The following is a 26,031-nucleotide window of genomic DNA, read 5'->3' as shown; positions in this document are numbered from 1 at the left end:
ATAATACTCTCAATCAAGCCTGGCAGAATTCCTCTCTAGCTTTTTGGTTTTGATGATAGACAGGCAAAAGGACAATTCCTACTTGTCCTTGAAGATATTAATGGAGAGAAACAGCCCGGAAGCACAAGAAGGAGACAGACAAGCATGAATGAATAAAAAGTAATGGCAAGGAAATGTGCCTTGTGATCTGCAAGCCCCATCCCGGAATCCCCAGCACCACCTTTAGGCACAGGAACTTAGGAGCCAGCAAAATCTAAATGAGAAATCCCAAAGTCATCTGAAAACTCAGACATTATTACTAAAGTGCCCACGTCCATCAAGCTATTTTGATGGAGTCTTGCTATCAAGGAGTTAGGGATCTAAGACAATGTTGATCTATATAGAAAGAGTTCTTATACCTGAACCAAAGTATCTGAGGCTGTGTTCAGGAACTGATGTAAGTCTGTATAGTTACGTGAGTCTGTGTATGCATGAGACAGAGAGAGAGACAAACAGAGACAGAGAGAGACAGAAAAAGAGAGGCAAAGAGAAATACACACAGAGAGACAGAGAGGTAACTTCACTTCCCACTGAAGAAGTGAGAAGGGGAGTGGGGGGCAGAGGAAAAGGGAGAAGCAGACTCCCCACTAAGCAGGGACTCGATCCCAGGACCCTGAGCCGAAGGCAGACGCTTAACTGACTGAGCCACCCAGGCGCCCCAAGAGAAGAGGTGCCTTAAAGAAAAGGGAACATGTTCTAAAATTAGGATTTCTGTATTGGCAATTCAATAGATCAAACAATAGCAAACAAAAATTTTAAATACCATACTGTTTCCCATAGCGAAGCCCACTTTTTTGTTCTGTCAACACTTAGAGGGCATCTGAATTTCCTGAGGTTAAGTTCTTCATGCTTTTGAAGGACATGTGGCTCATAATATCTCCCCTTGAGTCACGCTCTCTCCTAGCGATCTACCAACAAAAAGAAATGGACTCTGGCAAGAATGTCTCTAACACTTCAACATCCCATGAGCCCCCCAAAAGTCCCTTCCACATTAGTGCTTGATTGTGACAAAGTCCAAAACCCATTTTCATCGAGAAGGAAAACAGAAGAGGCAGGGCATGTGGCAAGCAGGCATCCATATGGCCAAAGACAGAGAAAGCCTGGGTCACCAGCCTTTTCTTCCAATTACGGCGTCCTTGGCCCCGGCCGCCATAGTAAGAAGCTGGTTGGGCAGCACTTAGCTCTGAGCTCCAAAGAGAAAAGCTGGGAAAAGGAATTCAGATGAGGGACGAGAGCTTTAAGCCAACACAAAGAAACATCACTAGAATATGCCTGGTCCCCCTCGGAGAAGATGCCACAGCACTCGGGAAACCACTGGCCACTTTTCAAGGGTAGGAAGTAAGGAGGGGGGTTCTCTCACATTCACTCACTCATTCAACAATGTTTGAACACTTACTATGTGCCAGATATTATGGTGACCCTTTATACAGCTGACATTTGGGGCATCTGTGAGCTAGCTGGTTCTCTAACTAGAAGAGACCTACATGTTGGGTCAGTGAATTAACCTCTCTTCTTCCCCTCAAGATTTCTGAACTGGTTAAGAGGTAAGACACTAAAACAAACAGATGATCTGTTTGCAGAGTGTGGTTTCAGATCCACAGCCAAATGGATCCACTCTGCCCCAAATTGGGCAGACTTGCCTGCATAGGACAACCACAGTCCTCCCCTGCTTGTTGAGTGAGACAGTCAAGGTCTCGGCTCTCTAGGAACCCATCTTAGTGGGAGAAGACAGACCATACACAGGTTAGCACATAAACAAGATAATTTCAGAGAATGGTAAGTGCTGTGAAGAAAATAAACAGGGAAATAGGACAGAGAAGGACTAGTGGGGGCAGGTGGTGGAGAAGAGATTCTACTTTAGAAAGGGTGGTTGGCTGAAGGATGAAATCAGGCCAGCCATGGGAAGATCTGGGCAGAGCCAGGAAGTGCAAAGGCCCCGGGGTAGAATAAGTGTGGTGTATCCCAGGGACGTATGTGATGATATCTATGTCATCCACTTAAAATGGACCTAACTCCCCCAGGAAGAAATCCCAGAATAGGCCACAGAATAGAGAGGTAGGGCTTCTGTTATCCAGGGGGGCGGGGTGTCACACAAGAGCTCTTCACAGGTCATTACTTTGCCCTGGCCTCAAGCCAAACTACTCCCACACATAGGGACCAAATTCTTGGCTTACTTTTATTTCAACCTTCATTCCAAACTAGAACAATCACTCAGAACTAATTTGGTCGCTGAAGAAGCAATATCCATTTTCCCCTGGGTCCCAGTTTCCCCGAGGCATTCATGACCCGTGAGTGCAAATACAGCTGACATTGATAAACAACAGGCTGGGCTTCACTGGTTCTTGGCCCTCCCTGCTACGTCAACTCCCACACAATTCCGTTCTGTGTTTCTGAGAGGTGTCTCTCACATGCACTGTTAATACCAGCAGGGCCTGGAAGCTGCTTCCAGTGGGCACTGGGGTAACCATCAAATACCACCCGGGGCTGCTTCTAAGCCCTGACAGCATCTCTTGCCTGACACCGCCAACTTCTCTGGCCTCCACCATTGGCGCACTAGAGCCCTCAAGGTGCAAAAGCTCTGTCACCAGGTCTTGCTTCTTCAAAAAAAAAAAAAAGTGTACAACTCAAGTGATTTTTAGTATACTCACAAGGTTGTGCAATCGTTACTAGTACTCAATTCCAATAAATTTTCATCACCCCAGAAAAAAATTCCATATGCATTAGCAATCATTTGCCATGCCTCTTTCCCCCCAACCCCGGCAACTGCTAATCGACTTTCTCTATCTATGGATTTACCTATTCTAAACATTGCATATAAACGGAATCATACATTATATGATCTTTTAGGTCTGGCTTCTTCCACTAAGCAGAATGTTTTCTAGGTCCATCCATGCTCATGCACAGGTGGGTATCTCTTTTTGAAGCGAAGTACTATTCCACTGCATGAAAAGACTGGTTGATGGACATTTGGGTTGATTCCATTTTTCGGCTATCATCAGTAATGCCCTATGAACATTCATGGATGAGTTCTTGTGTGTGTATGTTTTCACTTCTCTTGGGTATATACTTAGGAGTGGAATTGCTGCATCATACCGTAACTCTATGTTACCTTTTTTAGAAACTGCCAGACTGTTTGCAAACAGTTTCCAAACAGTTGGGCTATTTTACAGTTTCATGCTGGAGAGTTCCAATGCCCCCACCTCCTCAATAAAGCTTGCCTTTTTCTAAAAATATTTTTATTTTATTTATTTTAGAGAGAGAGAAAGACAGTGCTCATGCAAGTGGGGAGAGGGGCAGAGGGAGAGGGACAAGCAGACTCCCCAGTGAGCGCAGAGCCTGACACAGGGCTCATCCCAGGACCATGAGATCATAACCTGAGCCGAAACCCAGAGGTGGACACTTAACCAACTGAGCCCCCCAGGCACCCCTTGTCTGTCTTTTTTATTCTAGCCATCCCAGTGAGTATCTGTGGTTTAGATTTGCAGCTCCTTTTTTTTTTTTTAAAGATTTTATTTATTTATTCGACAGAGATAGAGACAGCCAGCGAGAGAGGGAACACAAGCAGGGGGAGTGGGAGAGGAAGAAGCAGGCTCATAGCGGAGGAGCCTGATGTGGGGCTCGATCCCACAACGCCGGGATCACGCCCTGAGCCGAAGGCAGACGTCCAACCGCTGTGCCACCCAGGTGCCCCTAGATTTGCAGCTCCTTAATGATTAGTGATATCGAGGATCTTCTCATGTGCTTGTTGGCTGGTGGTGTATCTTGTTTGGTGAAATGTCTATTCAGATCCTTTGCCGTTTTTAATTGAGTTGTTTTTTTTTGTTGTTGATTTGTAAGGGTTCTTCATATATTCTGGGTATAAGTCCCTTATCTGATATGTAATCAGCATATCTTCTCCTCTGTAATAGGCTGTCTGGCCCTTGCTTCTTTCACTTGCTTTGTGACCCTTGGTGGGGGATCTATGTGTTGCAGAGTTTCCAATAAAACAACATTTTTTTCTTTTCTTTTCTTTTTTTTTTTTTTGCTTGTAGCCTCTCTCTCCAGCCCCCAACAAGAACTGGGAACAGAGTGAAAGGCAGATACTGATGATTCAGGTTCTGCCCTCAACTCAAGTTCGAATCCCAGCCTCACCCCTTCACCTAATTTCTCTGAGTCTTGGTTTTCCCACCTATACACTGGGAATGTTAGTGCAGATCTCTCTGCATTGTTTTCAGGATTAAATGAGGTAATGCTTGGCCCTTCACATGCACTATCTCAATTAAGTCCCACAGCCAGTCTGTGCTGTAGACATTATTATTACCCCCATTTTACAAATGAAGAAAACTGAGACTCAGAGCCATCCCTGCAAGCCCTTATTTTCCTTTGAGGTTGGCTACCACCATATTAAAGATCCAAATTATCTATCGTATAATACTGTCTGTAGTAAAATGAGGCATAGCACAATTCACATACACATAGACAAGTATTGGGGGGGTTCCATTTAAGTGAAAAACTGTCAGTGACTCTGGCTTATGAAGTGAAAGCAGCTGAAATTCCTTCATGAGAGCTTGACCTCAAACCAAAAATTCCTTACTCTGGTCATTCACACAGTAAACCCGTGTCTGCCATTCTAAGGCAGAAGCCCACCCTTCAGAACTCTGACACAAACATTAGATGACTCAGTTTACCCTCTGTTCTGCCAGTACGAAGACGACTGGTCAGTCGCCTTGGTCAGAAAGTTAAGTTGGCCAACTGCTTCATTTCAGTGTTTGTTCGCATCCTTTGTGTTACTGGCTTGCTTTTCTGTCAATTTAACCTCATATAAGGGAACTAAAGGAATACTAAGTGTCAGACCCTCCATCGGGCACTGGAAAAAGGCTGATGAGTAAAAAGAGACATGGCGCTCACCCTCATGGAGTTCACGGCCAGGTGGTGGAGTCCAACACTTAATGAGTCAATCAGCAACAGAGTAAAATAACTGAGTGGCATTGAGAGGAGGCCATGAAGGAAACAGATGAAGACTGAGTCAGCACATAGGTCAGGGGACCTACTGAAGACAGGGTGACCTGAGAAGGCTGCCCTGAGGAAGTAGACATGAAAGTCGAGACCGGAAGAATGAGCAGGCACTGGCCACATGAGACATCAAGGGAGGAGAGCTTCCAGCAGAGGAAATGACCAGGACAAAGATGGGGAGGGGATTGGAAAGAGGGAGATAGGGAGCAAGGACCAAGGCTCCAAATGGGGCTGGAGAGGCAGGCAGAGGTCAGATCCTACAGGGCTTGGAAAGCCATGATTAAGAACATGCGTCTCTCTCTCCCAGGGCAATGGGGAGCCAAGGACAGGTTTCCAGCCAAGGCCACTCGAGGCTCCCATCCCATCCCCCCACACAGGTGACTTATGTTTTCTTCTCTTATGGCATTATCAGACATCAAGAGCTTTCCAGAAAAGCTACTTCCCACTGTGCTGTCACTGGCTACTAAGGCTTCACTGCTTACCTGTCCCAGGTAACAGAAATGTGCCTTCTACGCCCTACCAAAGGGGAAGAGGACTCTTGGTTTCTACTTAGGTCTTTTTTTCTTAACAGTAAGACATAATCTTTATCTAAGGAAGAGCAATTGGGCAAGGGGAATGTGGAGCATACCAAAGTACATTTAATAGCTCATTTGTTTTCATCTTCGTCAATCAGCATATGGCATAATAATAATAATGTCGATGTAATAGCTAATGCTTACTGGCGCTATTTCCCAAGCACGGCTCAAAGCACTTTACGTGTATTAACTCATTTAATCCATAATGACCAGGAAACCAAACTATAAAAACAACAACAATAACTGACAATGTCTTCCATTGTTATTATTTGGGGGGGGGCTAATTTTGTTCGAGGGCGAATGTGGGATTTCTGAGGACATTTGGTGGTAGACAAGAACAAAGAAAAAAATAAACAAATTTTTCACAGGGAGACCAGTAGCACAGATTAGGGACATATTTGCCCTATTTTTCACATCAGTGGCCAAGTTTTTATTAAATTGGAATTAAGTCAGCTACGTGACGCTGGGTTATCAACCGTGTATTAACTCTAGCTCTTAGGTTCTTGTGGACATAAAGATGTAGTTATTGTAAGAGCTTTGTCAATTAACTTATTATCATTTGCTGAAGTTTATAGCCCCCTTAGAAAGTTGCCTTTGAAAGCACACACATTATTTCTTCCCTCTCTCTGAGTCTCGGTTTTCTCAGCAGATACAATTTTTTAACTTCCATGAGGGCATGGTGAAGATTCAGTTACGTGATGGCATAAATGGTTAGTCCCAGACCTGGCACAGAGTAGGTACCTAGTGAATATTAACTATTATTTTGCCATAATTCATTATTATTGTAACTAACACAGCCCCTAGTTTACCTCCATGCTCTTCTCATCTCTCTCTCCCCTCCCTCCTTCACTTCTACATTTCCTCCTGGGTTTTCTTAAGTAACTTCAGTAAGAAAGTTATTTCCTCCCCCTAGACCTTCACACGTGCTGTTTTCCCTGCCAGCCTTCCACGCCCCCGCAACTCTTTGCAGGCCTGGCCCCTTCTCAAGTTTTCACGTGTCAGTCTACTTACCGCCACCACAGCGAGAGCTCCCTCCCTGCCCCATTTTTCTTGCCTTAATAATGTTCTGCCATCGTCTTGTTTATTAACACATTTACTTATTTTCAGTCTTCACCAGAATGTAAGCTCCATGTGGGTAGTAGGGAGCACTGGCTGGCACATAGTTGGTGCTCGACAATTTTTGGATGGATAGATTGATGGATGGATGGATGGATGGATGGATGGATGGATGGAGAGCCGTCCATCTAGGACAATGGTTCTCGACTCTTCTTCTGATCCATAGTCAGATGCGTTATCCATTGCGCCCCTGGCCCGCACCTTCAACTCTTCTTGAAATAATCTGAGAAGCTTACAAAGAAAAGCACTGATACTGGAATCCCAGCACCAGAGATCTTGATTCGATTGACCTTGGAGGGGGCTGGGGCATAGGAATTTGCAAAGTCCCTCCAGGTGATTCCAAGGTCGGCTGGGGCTGAGAACCACCAACACAGGGGAATAAAAAAAGTACAACCTGAAAGAGTTGCATCTCAGGTCAGCACCTGGCGGCCACTCCGTAGGTGATGCTGTCCCATCTGGTACCATGTGGGATGTGGCAAGAGTTCTGCTCTAAGGGGCACCTGGGTGGCTCAGTCGTTAAGCGTCTGCCTTCGGCTCAGGGTGTGATCCCACAGTCCTGGGATCGAGCCCCACATCGGGCTCCTCCACTGGGAGCATGCTTCTCCCTCTCCCACTCCCCCTGCTTGTGTTCCCTCTCTCGCTGGCTGTCTCTCTCTCTGTCATATAAATAAATAAAATCTTAAAAAAAAAAAAAAAAAGAGTTCTGCTCTAAGACCAGAGGGAAAGGACAGAGTATTTTCCATATTTTTCGGGCTCAGGACAGTGGTATAGCTTTACTATTTGTTGTAAAGTGTCACAAATTTCTAGAACTCTGGGTCCCCTCGTATTTAACTCCAGTTAGTGAAATTTATGGAGTTACATGGAGTCTCTCCTTCTTGGACATGTGCAGGCCAGGAGTTGCCTGAACCTTCTATGGGCAGCCAGGACCAAGCCTCATGACCCAGTCTTGCTGCTCCCTGCTGCAGTTTTGATTTTGGTTGGTTTGTGGGTTTTCTGTTTTTGTTTTTGGGTTTTTTTTTGAGGTTGGACATAGAAATAGTCACCCTCATTGCCGGTTCCTGACCAACTTCCCTTCTGTGGGTATTTGAATATCATGTGTCCATCCAGGGAAGGGATGTATAAATAAGCTTGAAATAACTTGTTGCAGTGACCATGACATCATTAGTATTCACTACAGGAGAAAGGATCTTGCCCACATTTCTGTCAGGGTGTGACCTTTGTTGGCTCGAGGCAGCTGACCAAGACCTGGACGCTCTCCTTAGGTTCTGTAATGACTATTATGTTTTGCCATCCTAAGCCCAAGCTTGGAGAAAAGCGAAACGGCACTGCTGGGGACTCCTGAGTGCCTTACAAAATGTGTGATGAGGCCTCATTTGTTCCACATCCTGAAAAAGGTCCATTTGCCTCACAGAAGCAAAGAAAAACTGGAAGCAAACTAAAGGTCCCTCTTTTTAACATACTTTGCATGGTAAACAGAGAAACTTGCTACCCAGCACCTTAAGATAAGTGTAGTTGGGTTGGGAAATTATGAGGTCTGCAGCTCAGAAAGGAACTCCAGGCGACATCCGAGCACCACGTATATGAGTTAGAAGACAATAAACACAGACACGGGGGAAGGATGTAACATGAGAGAATTTCTGTGTGGACACTCCAATCTAGATGAGACAAAATTTCATGGAATTATACACATACCCCCCCAAAAAGAGTATATGTAAAAACTGGTGAAATCTGAATAAGGTCTATGCCTGAGGTAACGGTGTCATACCAATGTCAGCTTCCTAGTTTTGATAAGGTACTATGGTGACATAAGGTATCATTAGGGGAAGCTTGGTGAAGTGTTTGTGAGAACTCCTGGTACCATGTCTATAGTTTGCAACTTCTCATGAGCCTCAATCTGTATCAAAATAGAAGTTATAATATGGAAAGAAAACGGACTGGGAGAAACCAGGAGAAAATTTTGCAATATATGTAAAAGATTAAGGCGTATTATTTGCTGTGCTATTCAGTATCGTAGCCCCTAGCCATATGTGACTATGGAGTATTTGAAATATGGGTAGTGCCACAGGTTTTAATGATATTATTTTTGGACATGTTGGGTTAAATCAAATATATAGGGGCGCCTGGGTGGCGCAGTCGTTAAGCGTCTGCCTTCGGCTCAGGGCATGATCCCGGCATTCTGGGATCGAGCCCCACATCAGGCTCCTTCGCTGGGAGCCTGCTTCTTCCTCTCCCACTCCCCCTGCTTGTGTTCTCTCTCACTGGCTGTCTGTCTCTGTCAAATAAATAGATAAAAATCTTTAAAAAAATTTTTTTAAATTAAAAAAATAAAAAACTAGGTTTAAAAAAATCAAATATATATTATTAATTTCCCCTATATATTTTTACTTTTTTTTATGAGGTTACTGGAAAATTTTAAATTACATTTGTGGCTCCTGTTATATTTCTGTTGCACAGTAGTTACCTATAATACATAAAAAGTTCTCACAAATCAATAAAAAAAGACAAACTGATAGAAAACTGGACAAAGGATAAGTACAAAATTCATCAAGAAGAAACGCAATTGACCAATAAACATTCATCCATATAACAAGTATTTATTGATCTCCTATGTTTCAGGTACTGTATTGGTCACTAGAGAGAATTTTAAATTCACTGTTCTTAGAAAGTTTCTCTAACAAGGTGGACATTTGAGCAAAAGTCTGAAGGACATAAAGATAGCTCAATCTCACCACTGACTCGAAGAAATGTCCTTTTGAGATTCTTTGTCACCTGTCAGAATGGCAGAAAACAAAAACAAAAAAACGATTGATAATACACAGTTTTGGCAAGGATGTGGGGGGAAGGGCACTTAAATACTGTTAGTGGCAGTATAAATCTGTCTGGCTTTTCGGCAGGGCAAGCTGACTCTGTCTCTCCAAATGTAACTACATCTACCTTTTGATTCAGCAGTTCCATTCCTATGACCCCATCCCAAGTAGAGGCTCAAACATGTGCAAAAATATATGAATAAGGATGTCTACTGAAGCATATTGTGTAATTGCAACAAACTTTAAATGACTGAAATGTCTACTGGTGAGGTGCAGCCACGTGAGTGACTATCACAGAGGAGACAACTATTAAAAAGGAGACAACTATGCTCACCACTTTTCTGTAAGTTTGAAGCTATTTACGAACAAAAAGCTACCTAAAAACAATAACAACAAGCACCATGACAATTTAAGATTTTCCCCCAAGGATGCAAGAATTAGGAATTCTATCAATATAACTCGTTATTTTAAGCCATGCCTGGAGGGGGGGGAAAAAAAAACAAGTAAGAGACAGACCTAGAAGGACTAGCCTGAAAAGGCGCACACCCTGTAACAGCAGAAAAACACAGGTTGCAGAACAGATACAATATAATACTATTCATATCTTTGGAACAAAGAGAAAACAAACAAAAAACTGAGTGTGTGTGTGTGTGTGTGTGTGTGTGTGCACGCACGTACATTTTTATGTACAATATTAAAGTTAATTTCACCTATTTATTTTTATTTTTTAATGGGGCAACCAGAAAGTTTAAAATCACATACATGCCTCCCATTATATTTCTATTGTACGATGCTGATCTACAATAGATAAAAAGTTCCCACAAATCAATAAGAAAAAAACTAACAGAAAACTGAACAAAGGAAATAAGTATGTCAAGAAGAACTACATTTAACCAATAAACATTTGTGGGGCGCCTGGGTGACTCAGTTGTTAAGCGTCTGCCTTCGGCTCAGGGCATGATCCCAGCATTCTGGGATCGAGCCCCACATCAGGCTCCTCCACTGGGAGCCTGCTTTTTCCCCTCCCACTCCCCCTACTTGTGGTCCCTCTCTCGCTGGCTGTCTCTCTCTCTCAAATAAATAAATAAAATCTTTTTTAAAAAATCAATAAACATTTGTATACATGCATACACACTTTACCAAACTCTGGGCAAATCACTTTAATTTCTCTGTACCTCAATTTTCCCACCAGTAATATGGAAACAATAAAGCATCTACCTCACAGGCTTGTTATGAGGACTACCGAGATAATCCTTGAAAAGCATTTAACAGAGTGCCTGGCACATATAAACGCTCAATAAATGTTACCTGTTATCATTATTAATTTTGTCCAAGAAAGACTCAGAGACCAAAACATTAAGAAAAGGAAAAATTTCACTTGGAAAGAAATGCAAGGAAGTCCAACTTCGAAAGGACCAGCTAGCCAAATAAAAAGCACACCACAAGTATTTAAAGGAAACAAATGCAAAATTGCCAAGGTTACCAAGTTTTATGGCAGTCTGTTCAGGATTTAAAAACTTAGAGCAAAACAGTATCTTTCTCAAAAGATTATAATATTCCCAAAGGAAGTGACCTACATTTGGGCACCAACATTGCACAAGGCAGAGATGAAGCTGTCTTTGCCAAGATTGAGGGGAAATACTCAAGGTTTTAATACTGGAGGGATGTGGGCTCAACAGACTGACTCTGTATTCTTGGTTTATCCCAGGGTGCAAATTGCTGTTTCTTTATCTTGACTGAGATACATGTGCGCTTAGCCATAACGGACACAAGAGAAAGTATCAGTTTTCCTTTCATATTATTTGTGGGGGGAAAAAAATCTAGAAGCAAATGTACCAAACTGTGAACAATGGTTATCTCTGGGAAATAGGATGGGGAGAAAAGCTTACTATTTACTGGATGTTTCTGTAGCATTCGAATGCTTTACGTGTTCACAAATTACATTTGTAATCTGTAAAAGAACTAATAAGATCATATGAATGTTAAATATTTAAGCCATCCCCTGTTTCTTTCTAGTTCTTGCACAGCAGATGGGATAGTTTGCTTTCTAAGCTCTTCAGAAAGAGATTTATAAACCATGCGTTTTCTCTACAACCCATTTCCACCACTTCAGTTTGTAGCATCTGCCAGGAGATCCTTAGCATGCAATTCCAATTGGGAATGGAAAAGAGTGACAGCCCAGGAATGCCGGAGGGGAGCATTAATTCCTTCTCGCTTCTTTGTTAGATCTCCACCCCAAACCCGGAGATTCCCCAACCAATGAAGTTCTTCAGAGTGAAATCGGGGTGTTCTGAAGTCTCCCACACTCATCTCTCCAGATCCTTACATTAACCCAGCAGAGTTGCCCCTGGGCAGCCCCTTCGCCAAGGACCAGTGGAGGAAACGGAGTCACAAGAGAACTCAGAGTGGCAGGGGGAGAGTGCACAGTGGATACTGAAAGAGGCTTTCATCTGGTTTTCAAGCCAACCATGGCCTCATTCCTAGACGACTCAGCATCTCCCTTAGGAGCCCCAGCGAGAGGGTGGTTTGCAGAGAGAAGGGTCACATACAAGATGCCAGACAGGCAGCAAGTGATGAAGGTTGAGCAAGACTCACTCATGGTTTGCACCCAAATCCCCCTCGGCCAGGGCACCGGTAGGGCTCTGCTGACCTGTAGCAAAAGAGTCACTCAAGAAACCCCCATCTCACCTGTGCTCATGGGCACAGAGGTGTACCCCTCATCATGGCACAGACTTGTTGATATTCCCACTGGAGAACATGAAATTCTTTTTTCATCCAAACAGCCAGGAGTGGACAGTACTTGGGGACGGGAGGGGTCTCGTTATTTTCCCTGGTTACAGCAACATGAGCGCATTGCCGTGATGACGCGCATCTCAGAACTGGCTTTTCCAAAGCAGCACACCAGGAGGGTGATCATTTTAGGAGCATCTGGGTCTATATGATTTTAAACTGGATCGTGGAAAATAGAAAAATTAAAAAAGAAATAAACTGGATTGTGAGCTCAGAATTTGGGGGTCTAAGACTCTACGCAGTGACACCAAGGCTTAGAAAGCTTGATGGAGGACCCTTAAAAAGTTAAAAATAGAGCTACCCTATGACCCAGCCACTGTACTACTGGGTATTTACCCCAAAGATACAGAGGTAGTGAAGAGAAGGGCCGTATGCACCCCAATGTTTATGAACATTGTCCACGATAGCTAAATCGTGGAAGGAGCCGAGATGCCCTTCAACAGATGACTGGATTAAGAAGATGTGGTCCATATATACAATGGAATATTACTCAGCCAGCAAAAAGAATGATCACCCAACATTTGCTGCGACATGGACGGGACTGGGGGAGATTATGCTAAGTGAAATAAGTCAAGCAGAGAAAGAAAATTATCATATGGTTTCACTCATTTATGGAACATAAGAAATAGGAAGATCGGTAGGAGAAGGAAGGGAAGAATGAAGGGGGTAAACAGAAGGGGGAATGAAGCATGAGAGACTGTGGACTCTGGGAAACAAACTGAGGGATAGGCCGGTGATGGGTATTAAGGAAGGCACATATTGCATGGAGCACCGGGTGTTATACGCAAATAATGAATCATGGAACACTACATCAAAAACTAAGGATATATTGTATGGTGACTAACATAACATAATAAAAATTATTATTAAAAAAAAGAAAGCTTGATAAACTGCTCTCATCCTCATAGCAGCTAACACATGGAACTTGAACTCAGCTCTCTCTGAGCTTAGAACCCGTGCTCTGTTGTGCACTTCCTCGGAATTAATCTTAAGGTGGTGGGCATCCTGACCGGTCAGGGCATTAAAGACAGCTGTCTAGACCAAAGGTTTTCAATGCTAAGAAGCTTAAAAAAAATACCATGACAAAAACCCAAGTGTCCCTCGACGGATGAATGAATAAACAAAATGTGATATTACACAGACAGTGGGATATCATTCAGCCTCAAAAAGGAAGGAGAGTCTCACCCGCGCCACAACTGGGATGAACCTTGAGGACACTGCTAAACAAAACAAGCCAGACACAAAAGGACAAAGAGTGTCTGATTCCACTTATATCAGTACCTAGAGTGGTCCAGTCCGTAAAGACAGAAAATAGAATGGCAGTTGCAAGGGGCTGGAGATGGAAGAATGGGGAGTTAGGGTTTAATGGGAAAAGAGTTTCACTTTGGGACAACAGGTGGTGGGGACGGTTAAACCGCAATGTGACTGCCACTTAATGCCACTGAACTACTCACTTAAAAATAGTAAAAATGGTAAATTTTATGTATATTTTACCACTTTTTTTTTTAAAGACAACTGGTATCTGATCTCCACACCAATTAAATTAGAATCTCTCCAGGACAACTATTTATATTTAAAACAAACAAACAAGCCCTAGCCGGGTGTTTCTAATAAATACTCAGGGTTGAGCACTCCAGAATTCAGGACTCAGAATTCCGTAATTCTTCCTCATGGAAGTTCTGGACGTCACAGCAGGTCCCTGTCTTCCCATTCACAGCAGACGCCTGCACACAAGCCCCCTTCACTGCTGAGGCCCCTGGCTTGTTGCAAAGGTGGCCAGAATCCAAGAGTTGATGGAAGGTTCTGGAAGGGGGAAAGCTCAGTGGTATACTGGGTGTTTCCTTGGCCTGTAATTGTCTGCATGTGCTTCATCCCCCTTAATAGTCCAGGAAGAGGAGCAATTATTACCGACACACTGTGATTTCAGGATCAAGAATAGAGGTTCCCACTGAAATCTAAAATTCACCCACACTGATCAACCTCTGTCCATAACTCATGAATACGTATTTCCAGTCTTCTTTTTGGAGGAGCCTCGGCAGTGGGAATTATGATAAAGAGGGCTTATTATGAGATCGTTCGGCTGCCCTGGCCATCCACTCAGCAGCAAACACTCTCTAAGCACCCCCACTTGCCCCAAACAAACTCACATCCTGTAGAGAAATAGATCTATTCATTCACCCACTCAGCCGATATGTATTTCTTGGGTTCCTACAATGTATCAGACACTGCTCAAAGTACAAGCAACAGAGGCGATATTTAAAATATTCAACAAATATTCAAATAGCCCACAAAATATTCAATCGGGAAGGATGTTCTGCTGGGCCAAGAGGTAACCCTTAAGTTGCCGGATCATGGGGAAGTCTGCGAGGATTCAGAGGTGGGGGGGCCAGGATGGCGGGGATATTGGGGAGGAGTCGCTGCTCTTTAGCAGCCAGTACAGAAACAGTCCAGTAGTTTACCAGCTGGGAAAGTCACAGGAGTAAATATCAGTTGAATGACAGCCTGGCTTGGGGATAGAGGGGAGCAGTTCAGCCAAGGTCCCTGACCTCGTGGATCGAACATCTAGTGCAGGAGAGGTGGACTTTTTCTGCAATGGACCAAGTAGTAAATATTTCAGGCCTTGAGGGCCTCTGATCTAGCTACACAACTCTGTTGTAGCATAAAAGCAGCCACAGATGATAGTAAACAGACGAGTGTGGCTGTGTTCCAAACTAAGTTCATTTATAAAAACAGCAGGCTGGATTTGGCCCATGGGCTAGAGTTTGCAAACCTCATTCTGCTGGATGAGATGTGCACATGCGTTCATTATATCAATATCTATCAAGCGCCTTCTGCATGACAAATATGACACTGGGCCCCAGTACACCTTACTAAACAAAAGATAAATGGTCCCATGTAGCACTTATACTCTAATGGGAGAGGACAAAGCAATCCTTTTAACGTGCTATGGTAAATACTAAGATGAAGGTAATCGGGAAATCCAGAAGGGGAAGGAAGTCAGCCCAGGAGTCCAGGGAAGGCTTCCTGGAGGAGGTGATAACCATGTTGCCTGCTCAGATCAGCCTGAGAAGCACATGTCTTTCCCTGTGGGTTGTCTGTCATCACCAGCTCTTCCTTTGTGTCCCCCAGTCTCTGAACAGCTACAACGATGGAGACATCGAAGGATCCAAGCGGCTCGGGAGGAATGCCAAGTGGGTGGCCATCGCCTCCATCATTATTGGCCTTCTCATCATCGGTATTTCTTGTGCAGTTCACTTCACAAGGAAGTAAGTAGTCTGACCCCTCCCGATGTAGAATGCCTTCTCCTGAACTGAATGCCCGTCGGAATCTATGAGGACACATTAGGTTATGTTCCAGGAGCAAACAATTCCAAATGAAAGAGTTTTCATTTTCATTTCACTGGTGGTACACAAGCCAGGGAGGATCTCTCCTCTACCCAGTCCCTCAGGGTCCAGGCTATGCGAAGCTTTGCTGTCCTCCAGCAGCTCTATCTAGAACAGGGGTCAACAAACTTTTTCTACAAAGGGCCAAACAGTAAATATCGTAGGCCTCTATCACCATCTCATGTGACTACTTAACCTGCCATTTTAGCACAAAAGCAGCCATATACAATATGCAAATGAATGAGTACAGCTGTGTTCAATAAAACATTATTTACAAAAACAGGTATCTGGCCCAAGGGCCATAGTTCTCCAGTCTCTGAGAGAAGAGAGAGGAGGACCAGAGAATCCCACATGGATTTGCACTGCCTCGGCCCTGGAGTGACAAATGTCACTTAGGCTCACAATTTATTAGCTAAAACCAGTCACACAGTTCCACCTCTTTGTAAGACCGTGGGAAATGTGGGGAATCAACGGGATATTAGGATTATTGCTTGCTCGGCCCTACCATCTGATCCGTTAAATGATTTCACGATTTTGACGCAACTAGCCTACCTGTTCTTAGCATAAGAGCAGAAGGGTGACCACATATTTTTGGTATTGCCAACGTGCTCTCATCTCATAAAGAGACGGCTGCTGTTGCTATTTCTCTCCGGATGTGGACAAATTTATCCTGATTCCTCGAGCCCGCTGAGATGGGCTGAATCTGCTGGTATCACTGACACTTCCCATCAGAGGCCTGACAGAGGGCAAGGTCGTGTGATGGACGACCAAGACCCGGACACGACAAGCCCAGATCCATCTCTGTCTCACTGTGTCACTCCTGGCAAGGCAGATAAGGATTCTGGGACGTCTTTCAGCTCTTCTGCCAGAGCGGCACAGTGAGCCATACACCACTTCCCTCAAGCTGAGAAGGTTGGCCCCTCTGGCTTGGTTTCAGGAAAGGCTCCCCTGGTGGACGAGAGAGGAAGGGGACACCCCCAAGCCTGCCAGAGTGGCCAAGCCAAACCTGGCAGTTAAGAGGGTAGTATAAGGTCACAGGAAGTCAACTTCCTATCAGACAAGCCAGACCCAGGAGCAATCAGGACAGCTGGATGGAGGGGCCGATGTATAGACAGCAAGTGTCGCAAAGGGAAAAACAGATGGCTTTGACCAAAGAGAGGAGAAAAGGACACTGGAACTTCAAAGGAAGCTCAAGGTGTCTTGCCTACAAGACAGAATATGGATGATGTTGGCCTATGAAGAAGATGGTCAGAGAACAGATATGAACACCCCCAACTTTATTCTTGGAGGAAGGCTTCACATGCTGGCGTGTGAGCATGGGGCTATGGAGTGTGGGGTTAAAGGTATTATAATGCAGGTTTGGCCCCAGACTTCCTGGGCGCACCTTCTCCCTCTGCCACTTACTGACTGTGAGACTCTCAGCCAAGTGCTAAACCTCAGTTTCGTCTTCTGTAAAATGGGTTATAGTAGCACCCATTGAATAAAGCTATCGGGAAGGTTAGATGACCTGCGTGCGTGTCTGTTCCTTAGTTGGTACACAAAACATGCAAACCATTTACTAACCCTGTTATTACTACTGTTACCAATTATCAACCTGGCTGGGAGAGGACCTCAGAACTTAAGATGCTGCCAAACAGAGTTCAAGGCTTTGTGCTCATGAGCTAAGTTCAAAGGAAGGTGTTCCAGGGGAACAAGGCCAAGTCTTGGCCTCGCTCCTGGGGACATGTGAAAAGACATACTGCCCAGATCAGTGTTGAACTGGGTTATAATAATAGCAGCTGACACCGACACAGAATTTATCACAGGAGACTATCTAAGCTCTTATGTGAATTAATCCCCACTGAATTACCACAGCAACCCCATGAGGCAGGTTATTATTATGCTCACTTTGCAGACAAGGAAACTGAGACTCGGAAAAGAGAAATAACTTGCCTGATGTCTCCCAGCTAGTTAGCAATAATGGCAGGGTTTAACCTAGGGTCATCTGGCTCTGAAAGCTATGTAAGCTGTGTTCTTCACCACAATGCCACGCTGCCTCTAAGCCAGTAACTAGCATACCCCATAACAAAAACCAGTGGATAGCACTCGCCTTGCGGCTACCTCCAAAACTGATTTATATGGGGGTGGTATGGGGAGGTTTCAACCTAAAAAAAAAAAAAAAAAAAAAAAGTGTGATGAGACAGCACCAACGGTAACAAAAATCAAAACACTGCAGTAGGTACGCAAGGAACATGCATGAATGGAGCAGCCTGGTTGTGGGACTATAGGGAGTGGCGGGGACTGTGGTGTTCGAAGCATCGACGTGGATATGCTTGGGATTGAGGTTTTGTTAGCAGTCATAAATGATACGAGAGGGACTCACCCCCTCCATCCCTTCTTCCTAAGAACCAGTGTTCCACAGTGGTTAGAGCCTGGACTTCAGCTCTCGCTCTACCAGAATTCAAATCCTAGTTCCACCACACAGACCACCCTGGCAAGTTACTAAACTCTCTCAGCCTCAGTTTCCCTATCTGTAAAGTGAGGCTAGAATTACTTCCCCACCTGTACGGTCAGGTTCCTTTTAGATACCTTTCCCTCCATGTTATCAAAGAAAAAAAACACGTTTTCCAGAGTTAGAATCCCATGGAGAAACTCAAATTTAAAGGCTTTGTTGTGTGTGTGTGTGTGTGTGTGTGTGTGTGTGTGTGTGTGTCTAAGAGAGAGCAAGAAACTAGCCCTTAGAGAATGAAATCAATTCTATCTTCCGTTAAGACCAATAACAGGCCAATTTCTCAGTAATCCTTTGAAATAAAATTTCCCAGCCCTGCGAGGAATTGAGCCGCAATGTGGCATTACTAAGGCAGAGGTTCCCTAACTTTGAGCTGCATGCGAGTTACCTGGGGAGGTTTAAAAGAAGTTGACATCGGGGCCCCATCTCAAAGGATTCCAAGTCCTTAAATCAGTCCTTAAATCAAGAATCTGCATTTTCCAGCTCCCCGTTCCCACCCAGGGGTTTGGTTACAGATGGTCACCACCATACTCTCTGCCCAACATCCTCCTTCCTAAATCCAAAAGGAAGAACACACTAACAGAAGGAAGCCTTTAACAGAGTGGCCAGTCTTCATTTCCATCAGCAAACTCATCACCCGAAGCGTGTTATGTCTCACTCGTTGCCAAGGAGGGGAGTCAAGTTACCACCAAGGAGCCGGACCTACCCTCATGGAGGCTCCTTTGCAACAATCCTCAAGGCAGTCAGGGTTTCCACGGAGGGGGCCTGGCGAAGACTGACCTTAGAGGAGCCGAAGCCTGGACGAGAGACAAAAAGTCTTGAATAGGTGACTTTTCTGAATTTCATTCGAAAAAGTGTTTGAAGTAAATGCCAGCCTTTTAAAAACTATGAGGTCCTGACTTTAAAAAAAAAAAAAATCCTTTTTCCTTATCGGCAGCACTGTAACTAATCCTGAAGTCCCTGCCTTTAAAAAAAAATTACTCTACAACCTTATCGAGAAAACAGTAACCCATCTCTTCTCCCCCAGATGATGGAAATTCCAGGTGGACAGACTGAGGTCATCAGAGTCTTTACCCAAACTCAGAAAAAGGTCTCACTCATTCTAATTTCACAGATATCTCTGCAAGCCAGGTGGCAGTTGGAGGAAAGAAAGAGTTCTGTGACATTAAATCCACAAGGACTGGGAATCACTGACCCCAAAACATTCAACGGCTTGGGATAGAATGCGGTGCTCTCAGAAGAGAAGTATTCTGGTGCCGACAGAATCAGAAACTTGCAAGCTCTCAAAGCCAGAAAATTCCCTGCTCTCCAGCTGCTAGGGAAAGTGGAGAAATGACTCGCACAGAGGCCCAAACATATAAATATTGCTGCAGTCTGTTTCTTGATCGAATCATTCACATCCCCAGCATAAATCAACCTGTCTGCAGGCTTTTACTTTCAGCTGGTGCCCTGAGGATTGGAGCAAAGCAAGGTTATTCCTACCATGTTTCTCAAAGTCTCAGAGCCACCTGACAGATTGAGCTGCGATGTTTGTAAAAATGCAGATTCCTGGCCTCCAATCAAGACCCCAAGGGGCCCTGAAATATGCATTATCGCAAGCAACTTCCCCCCCAAAATAGTTCTAGGTGTTCTGAAGTTATGGAACCACTGTTCTAGGGCTTTGCATTTAATGGGGAACGTTCTTGCCTGTATGAACACATGCCACAAAACAGGACTTTTATACATCCTCAGGATGCCCGGTAGAGAAGCTTCAGCTACTGCTGCTTCCCCCCCTACTCCCTAGAAACTTTACACACCTCCCAAGTTTGTTCTTCCCTCTCTCCGCATGATCAAGCTCATGGTCACGTATCTGATGCCTTGCAGAATTCAGTGGGACTTCCTCAGCAGCAAAAACAGTCAACAATGACAAAGCTTGGATGTAAGACCAGTGTTGTCTACCACAAACAGGACAAACGACATTCAGTGCACTTTCATCTTCCTCGGGGGTGAGCTTCTAATGTCAGGGCATCATGTGAACTTTGCGGACAATAAAAATTCATCTTGGACGCATCTAGAGGGGGATGCCCTATTAGAGATTCATACCCTGGATCCTGGTCAGCCCAATAGAGCCAGTGCTGCCACCAGTGTTGGAAGAGATGACGGTCCTTGGCTTGATCACTGGCTGAAATAGTTAGCTGTTTAGGGATCATGGCATATGTTCAACACTGGAACCATGCTCTAAGCTCACACAGAAGGAACAGGAATCACATACCCATCCGTGCTCATGAGCATTGGACATGATGGTGGCCAGAATCTCCAGCTCCATTGAAACAATTGTTTTTTTTTTCTTTTTGAGAAACATGAATGGTTCATTCACCATAAGGGAAATGCACGTACAATGCAACTCCACTGAACTTACGTCTCTGGACGGCCTTGTAGGCATCTAAATAGCCAGGCACACCCCTCCCATGTATCGAAAATGCTTGTCATTCTCAGCAATAAAAGCCTTCATGCTCCAAAGTTTCCATTAAGGAAGAACGTGACCCCCCTAACTGGATTAAGGATCCCATGACTGTCTCCCATTAGCCGACACAAAGTTAGCAAATATGAACCCCTTATGCACTGGTAAAGCTTATGTCTTACAAACAAACCGGCATGAGTCCTTTGCCGGCCTCAAAATATCCTTCAATTGCATTAGGTTTGGAAGTAAGCGTATGTACCAAGGCGGGCAAGAAGCTGGTCTTTTTGCAAAAACGTAAAAGCAAATCCCTCTTCTTTCCAACGTGATTGGTTGGACTAAAACTTCCTGGGGATTGTTGTGCATCGATGTGCCTTCAGGGAATTCTTGTGATTCCGTGATGGAAACATGGGGAACATTACCTACTTCCAGAAGTCACACCTAAGTCGTCATCAACAATGGAAAGATTCTGGCTTTGAAAAGGATATAAACCGGTGAACTTTGACAAAGAAATCAAAATAACCATGAAAAAGATGTTCAACCTTATCAGTAATGAGAGCAACACAAATTAAAGCAACCATGATATACTTTTTTTTTTTTTTTTTGTCTGCCAGACTGCAACAATTAAAAAGATGGATAAAATCAAGGTTGGAAAGAATGTGAAGAATGAGAGACAACACTGTTGGTGGAAGAGTAAATTGGGACAGTCTTTGGGAGGTCAAGTTGGACACATCTATTAAGCTTTAAAATCCATTGGCCCCCACTTAGCAATTCTACTTCCAGGTATCCTCCCTAGATACAGGTGCACAGAAAGGATGTAAAACAGTGGCTCTCTTCCCTAGCTACACATTGGAATCACCTGGGGAGTTTTAAAAAACAACAACAACAACAACAACAACAACAATGCCCAGGACCCACCCTGGATCAGTTAAATGAGAATGTCCAGTGATCAGGCCAGGCATTAGAAGGTTTTAGGGCTCTCCAGAGGATTCTAATGCAGCCAGGGTGGAGAACCCAGGATGTGCAGTGATGTTCATTGCAGCTGTTTGAAATAGGGGAAACCATGAAACGACCTAAATGGCCATTGGTGGGAAAATGATTAAATACACAGCAGTTTATTATAGGATGGAATATCACGCTGCAGCTTAAACACAGATAATCTCCCATAATACAGCTTTATAAGGCCCCACATGATCGGGTTCCTGCCTCTCTGTCTCCATCTTTCAGCACACTGCCCCTCACTCCTCCACTTCAGCTACACTGAATTCTCTCTCTTCTTTGAGTAACTCAAGTATGCTCCTGCCACAGGGCCTTTGCACTTGCTGGTCCCTCTACATAGAATTTTCTTCCTCCTAATATCCACGTGGCTCGTTCCCATCTCTCCTTGAGATGCTTGCTCGTATGTTAGCAGAGAGGCTACCCCCGACCCACTTCTCTAAAATAGCACCCACAGCCCCGCCCTTTCCCTTGGTCCCCTTATCCCAACTTCACTTTTCTTCCTAGTACTTATCACTCCCTGAGAAACCAAAAACATAAATTATACATAATTTATATAGTATATTGATATGCAATTGTATGTTGTATATATTAATATACATATAATCATATACACTTTTATGGTCTATCTCCTCCTATTGGGATGAAAACTCCAAAAACATTCTCTTTTCTGTCACTACCTATAGTAACAGAGCATAACACCTCAGAGTGCTCACTTTGAAGCTAAACTGTTGGGGTTTAAATGCAGGTTCTATGTCTAAGTAACTGTGTGCTCTTGGGCACGTTTTTTAACCAGTCTGTGCCTTAGTTTTCTCATCCGTAAAATGGGGATGAAACAGTACCTAGCCCACAGGGTATGAAGGTTAAATTGTGTAAAGCACAGTGCCCGACGCGTGGTACTCACCACGCAACTGTGGGACACTTGTCATCACCAGCACCTAGAGCACTGCCTGGCATGTAAGTAGCACTGAATAAATTAATGAATGAATGTTTATATGTCATATATACCTTCTATTATATAAAGATACATACACACCATATATGGATATAGCATTATCCCGTTTATATAAACACATGCAAGACGAATTTCTAAGCACATAGTTATGGATTATGCAGAGAAAAAGGCCTGGAGGATACACACCAAACCCTAACGCTGCTGCTAGCCCTTGAGGAGAATGAGATCCAGAAATGCTCACAAAGGATTTTGCTGCATCTGTAGCAGTTGTGGGTTTTTTTGGGTTTTTTTTTTTCGCATGCGCCAAGTGTAAAAGCAAATACATTTCCAGATACAACATTTCTCAAAAGGAAGCCAGTGCTTAGACTCCAAAGTACGCAGATGCGCTGGTCCAGGTCAGTGCCGGACTTCTCCTATGGAGAATGGAAGTCCTTGGGCCAAGAAGCTCAGGCCTGCGCGTGCTCTCTCTCTCTCTCTCACTGTCTGTTTGTCTCACACAGCGCCTGAGCGGCCAGCAGTCCACCGCAAGCACGGAGGACAGACCTCATGGCCTCATACCCCACAGGAGTTTCTGAGGAATGGACCCCTGACTTCAGACTGTGAGATCTCTTCCTCCAGGACTCTCCAGAGGCAGGTCCCTGGCAAATGAACTTAAAAAAAAGAAAAAGAAAAGAAAAGGAAAAAAAGTCCAAAATTAAGGAAAACCAAGCAGCACAGCCAGATCAGCCAGTCATTGATTTAAAAAAAAGAAAAAAAAGAAAGAAAGAAAAGAAAAAGAAAACCTCAAGTCTCACTGCCTGAGTTTAGTGAAAGCCTCTGTGTCCATTCCTCTTCTGCAGAGATGAGCCTCGGGAAATCTCAGTACTTCCAATGCATGGGGAGGGAGGTTCCGGATCTGGCGGGGAGAGGGAGGTCCTAGGAAGAGCAATGGATGCTGGCGTCTGCAAAGTCGAACACGGACATTTGCAGCATGTTTCAAGCTGTCCGACAGAGTGGCATTGGTGCATTTTTTTTCCTTCTATTTTTACACGTCGGAGCTCAGGTCCTCCTCTGTCAGCTGCTCCCTGGCCACAACCCCCAGAGTTCAATCAGTCCCCAAAGAAATCAAGAAAGGGACCTTCTGGCCTTTTGTCCTGACCTCAATCTTCCAATGGTCCCCTCCTTTGCTTGTATCCACCGCTGGTCACCTCACTTCACTTAAAGACTCTGGGAATGTACTTCACGGTCAATTCTAGGTATAGGAGCACCTCCCCCATCCCAGTTTTGGGAATAAACTGGCTGTGTTTTAGGAATGTGCTTTTTTCAAACTCTCTCTCTCTCTTTTTTTTTTTTTTAAGCAAGTCTTTGATTTTCCTGGATGCTAACCTGGAAATGCCACCCACTGTATTTCTTTTCGGTCAAACGTAACCCCTTTAGGTGTGATCGCACTGGTTTAATGATGCCATTACTCTGCCTGCCAGAATGCGCCAACCCAGGCTTTCACAGAACACAAGGCGTACCGCTGGTGGTACTCAAGATAATTTTTAAGTTGTTTATAGACACAACATTAAGTGATTCCAATCACAAAGTATGCTTCCCCTTTTCTAGTCTCTTCCAATGCTGATTACAGCAGAGAGAAAGCCTCCGTTTAGTGCTCATGGGTCCTCAACACCTTTCCGTTACTTTAGCTCTTTTCCCTTCTTCAAAAAGAAAGAGCAGGCCTCAGGTTCAAAGTCGAGGTAGAACTTAATAGCGTAGTCCTGTTTTCGTTGTATTTCTTTTATTAATTACCTTCCATTTACAGCTTTCCCCATAGGGATGTGATCTCTTGTTTCTACTCAAATAAATTTACTTAATAATTGGACTCAAAGAAAATATCAAGGGGTGAACACAACAGGTGATATGTATATATGGCAAACATAACGTCAAGAACTCATATTAGAAACACAGTGATAATGAACTTTCCTAAGCAAGAGAAAAGGCAGCTTATTCTAAGTGAATAAACATGAGGCCGAGAACGCGTCCTGCATCCCAATGCCTTTTTCACCACTAACTCGCTATGCAAGCTGATTTTAGGCAAGTTTCTTAGCCTCTCTGTGCCTCGAATTTCTTCATCTGGAATATGGACATAAGAACACCTGCCTACATACCTCAGAGCGTTGTTACGAGAATTATTGGCCGTAATAGATGGGAATGCCCCTGGAGGGAGATTCTAAGTGCTAGACAAATACAAAGCATTGTTCTTACATTACTATGAATCTCAGGCTTTTTGTTAAAATCCTGGACCCTAGCAAAACAATCGATAAACGTTGATGGACATCGTTGCCACCTGTCCTTTCACCTGGATGTCTGCCATGAGCCAGCACTTGTCCCAGGAGGAAACAGAATCAGGGCCATGAGTTCTCAGCACGCGGGGATCCTAGCGTCATTCCAGTGTATTGGGTCCTGATTTCTGTTTCAGACATCTTGTTTCTTGTTTGTTTGCATTTGGGTCCCCGATCTTTTACCCGAATCAAATGAGAAGTGTTGCTGAGAGGCAGAATAAAAATGGTTTTAAGTAAGCCTGTTTACCATGGTGTGTAAGTTGTGTTTTCTTGGCATTCCCACCCTTCTAGAGACTCCCAACACCACAGTGGGCTCCTGGATCCCAGCCTAAGCCTGTAGGGAGGAACACAGAGAAGCTGGGGATAGGGCTAGAGAGGTATCGACTCAGAAATGCCCTCCCAGGAGGCACTGAAAATGTTCCTCCCACTGAAGTCACTAAATGAGATCCCTGAGACCCAGAAGGGGCCCTGATTTTCGCTGGGCCCTCAGGACCTGGCAGAGAGCCTTCATATTGATAAAGTCTTATTTATCAATATGATGGTCTTCTCCAGGGCTTCCTGCAAGGCTGAGATCATCCTTGCTCCACTCCAAAAAGCAGTTAGAAAAAAGACTGACCAAGGGCCTCAGCCAGGGGACACTTTCAGCAGCCAATGACCAAAAAAAAAAAAAAAAAAAAAAAAAAAAAAAGCACAAAAACTGGAGTTTACTGGTTCCTCTAACTGAAAATTCCAGAAAAAGCTTCAGCCATGGCTGGATCTTGGTGTTCAGCAGCATTAAGAACTTCTCCATATCTACTTCTCAGCTTCAACTTCCTGAGTTCATTTGGGTTTCATGGTGGTGTGATGGCTACCAGCAGCTTCCAGCTTCTCCCACCGACTTAGCGATGCTGGCGGAAATGAAGTATCTTTCTCCTAATAGCTACGGGGGAGGGAGGGGCAGGTTTGATTCAAAACAATGCAAATTGATTTGCATTTAATTCGGACAGAGAACCCATCCATCAGTCGGGATACCAGCCATTAGTGAACAGGTGTGGCACCCTCACTGGCCAGGTCCAGCTCACGATTCAGCCAGGGGAACTGAGGGTGAGGTCGGCTCCACCCAAACTTTATGGATTGAGGGAGTGGGAAGGATGGTTTCCCGAAGGGAAAC

The 26,031-nt window shown here is 44.2% G+C and overlaps 1 protein-coding gene across 1 annotated transcript in view; it reads left to right on the top strand.

Moving 5' to 3' along the window:
- TMEM233 (transmembrane protein 233) overlaps nucleotides 1-25,545 on the top strand; it is a 38,871-nt gene extending 13,326 nt beyond the window's left edge. Inside the window, exons 2-3 of the mRNA XM_008707685.2 lie at nucleotides 15,449-15,585; nucleotides 23,079-25,545. Of these exons, the coding sequence (XP_008705907.1) occupies nucleotides 15,449-15,585; nucleotides 23,079-23,085 (144 nt within the window). The 3' untranslated portion in view covers nucleotides 23,086-25,545. The remainder of the gene's footprint in view (nucleotides 1-15,448; nucleotides 15,586-23,078) is intronic.
- Nucleotides 25,546-26,031: the final 486 nt, after the last annotated feature.

Source organism: Ursus maritimus, unplaced genomic scaffold (genome assembly GCF_017311325.1).
Source record: "Ursus maritimus isolate PB19 unplaced genomic scaffold, ASM1731132v1 scaffold_33, whole genome shotgun sequence".
Lineage (NCBI taxonomy): Eukaryota > Metazoa > Chordata > Mammalia > Carnivora > Ursidae > Ursus > Ursus maritimus.
Note: the sequence above shows the minus strand (reverse complement) of the source record. Positions and strands in the feature narration are given on the sequence as shown.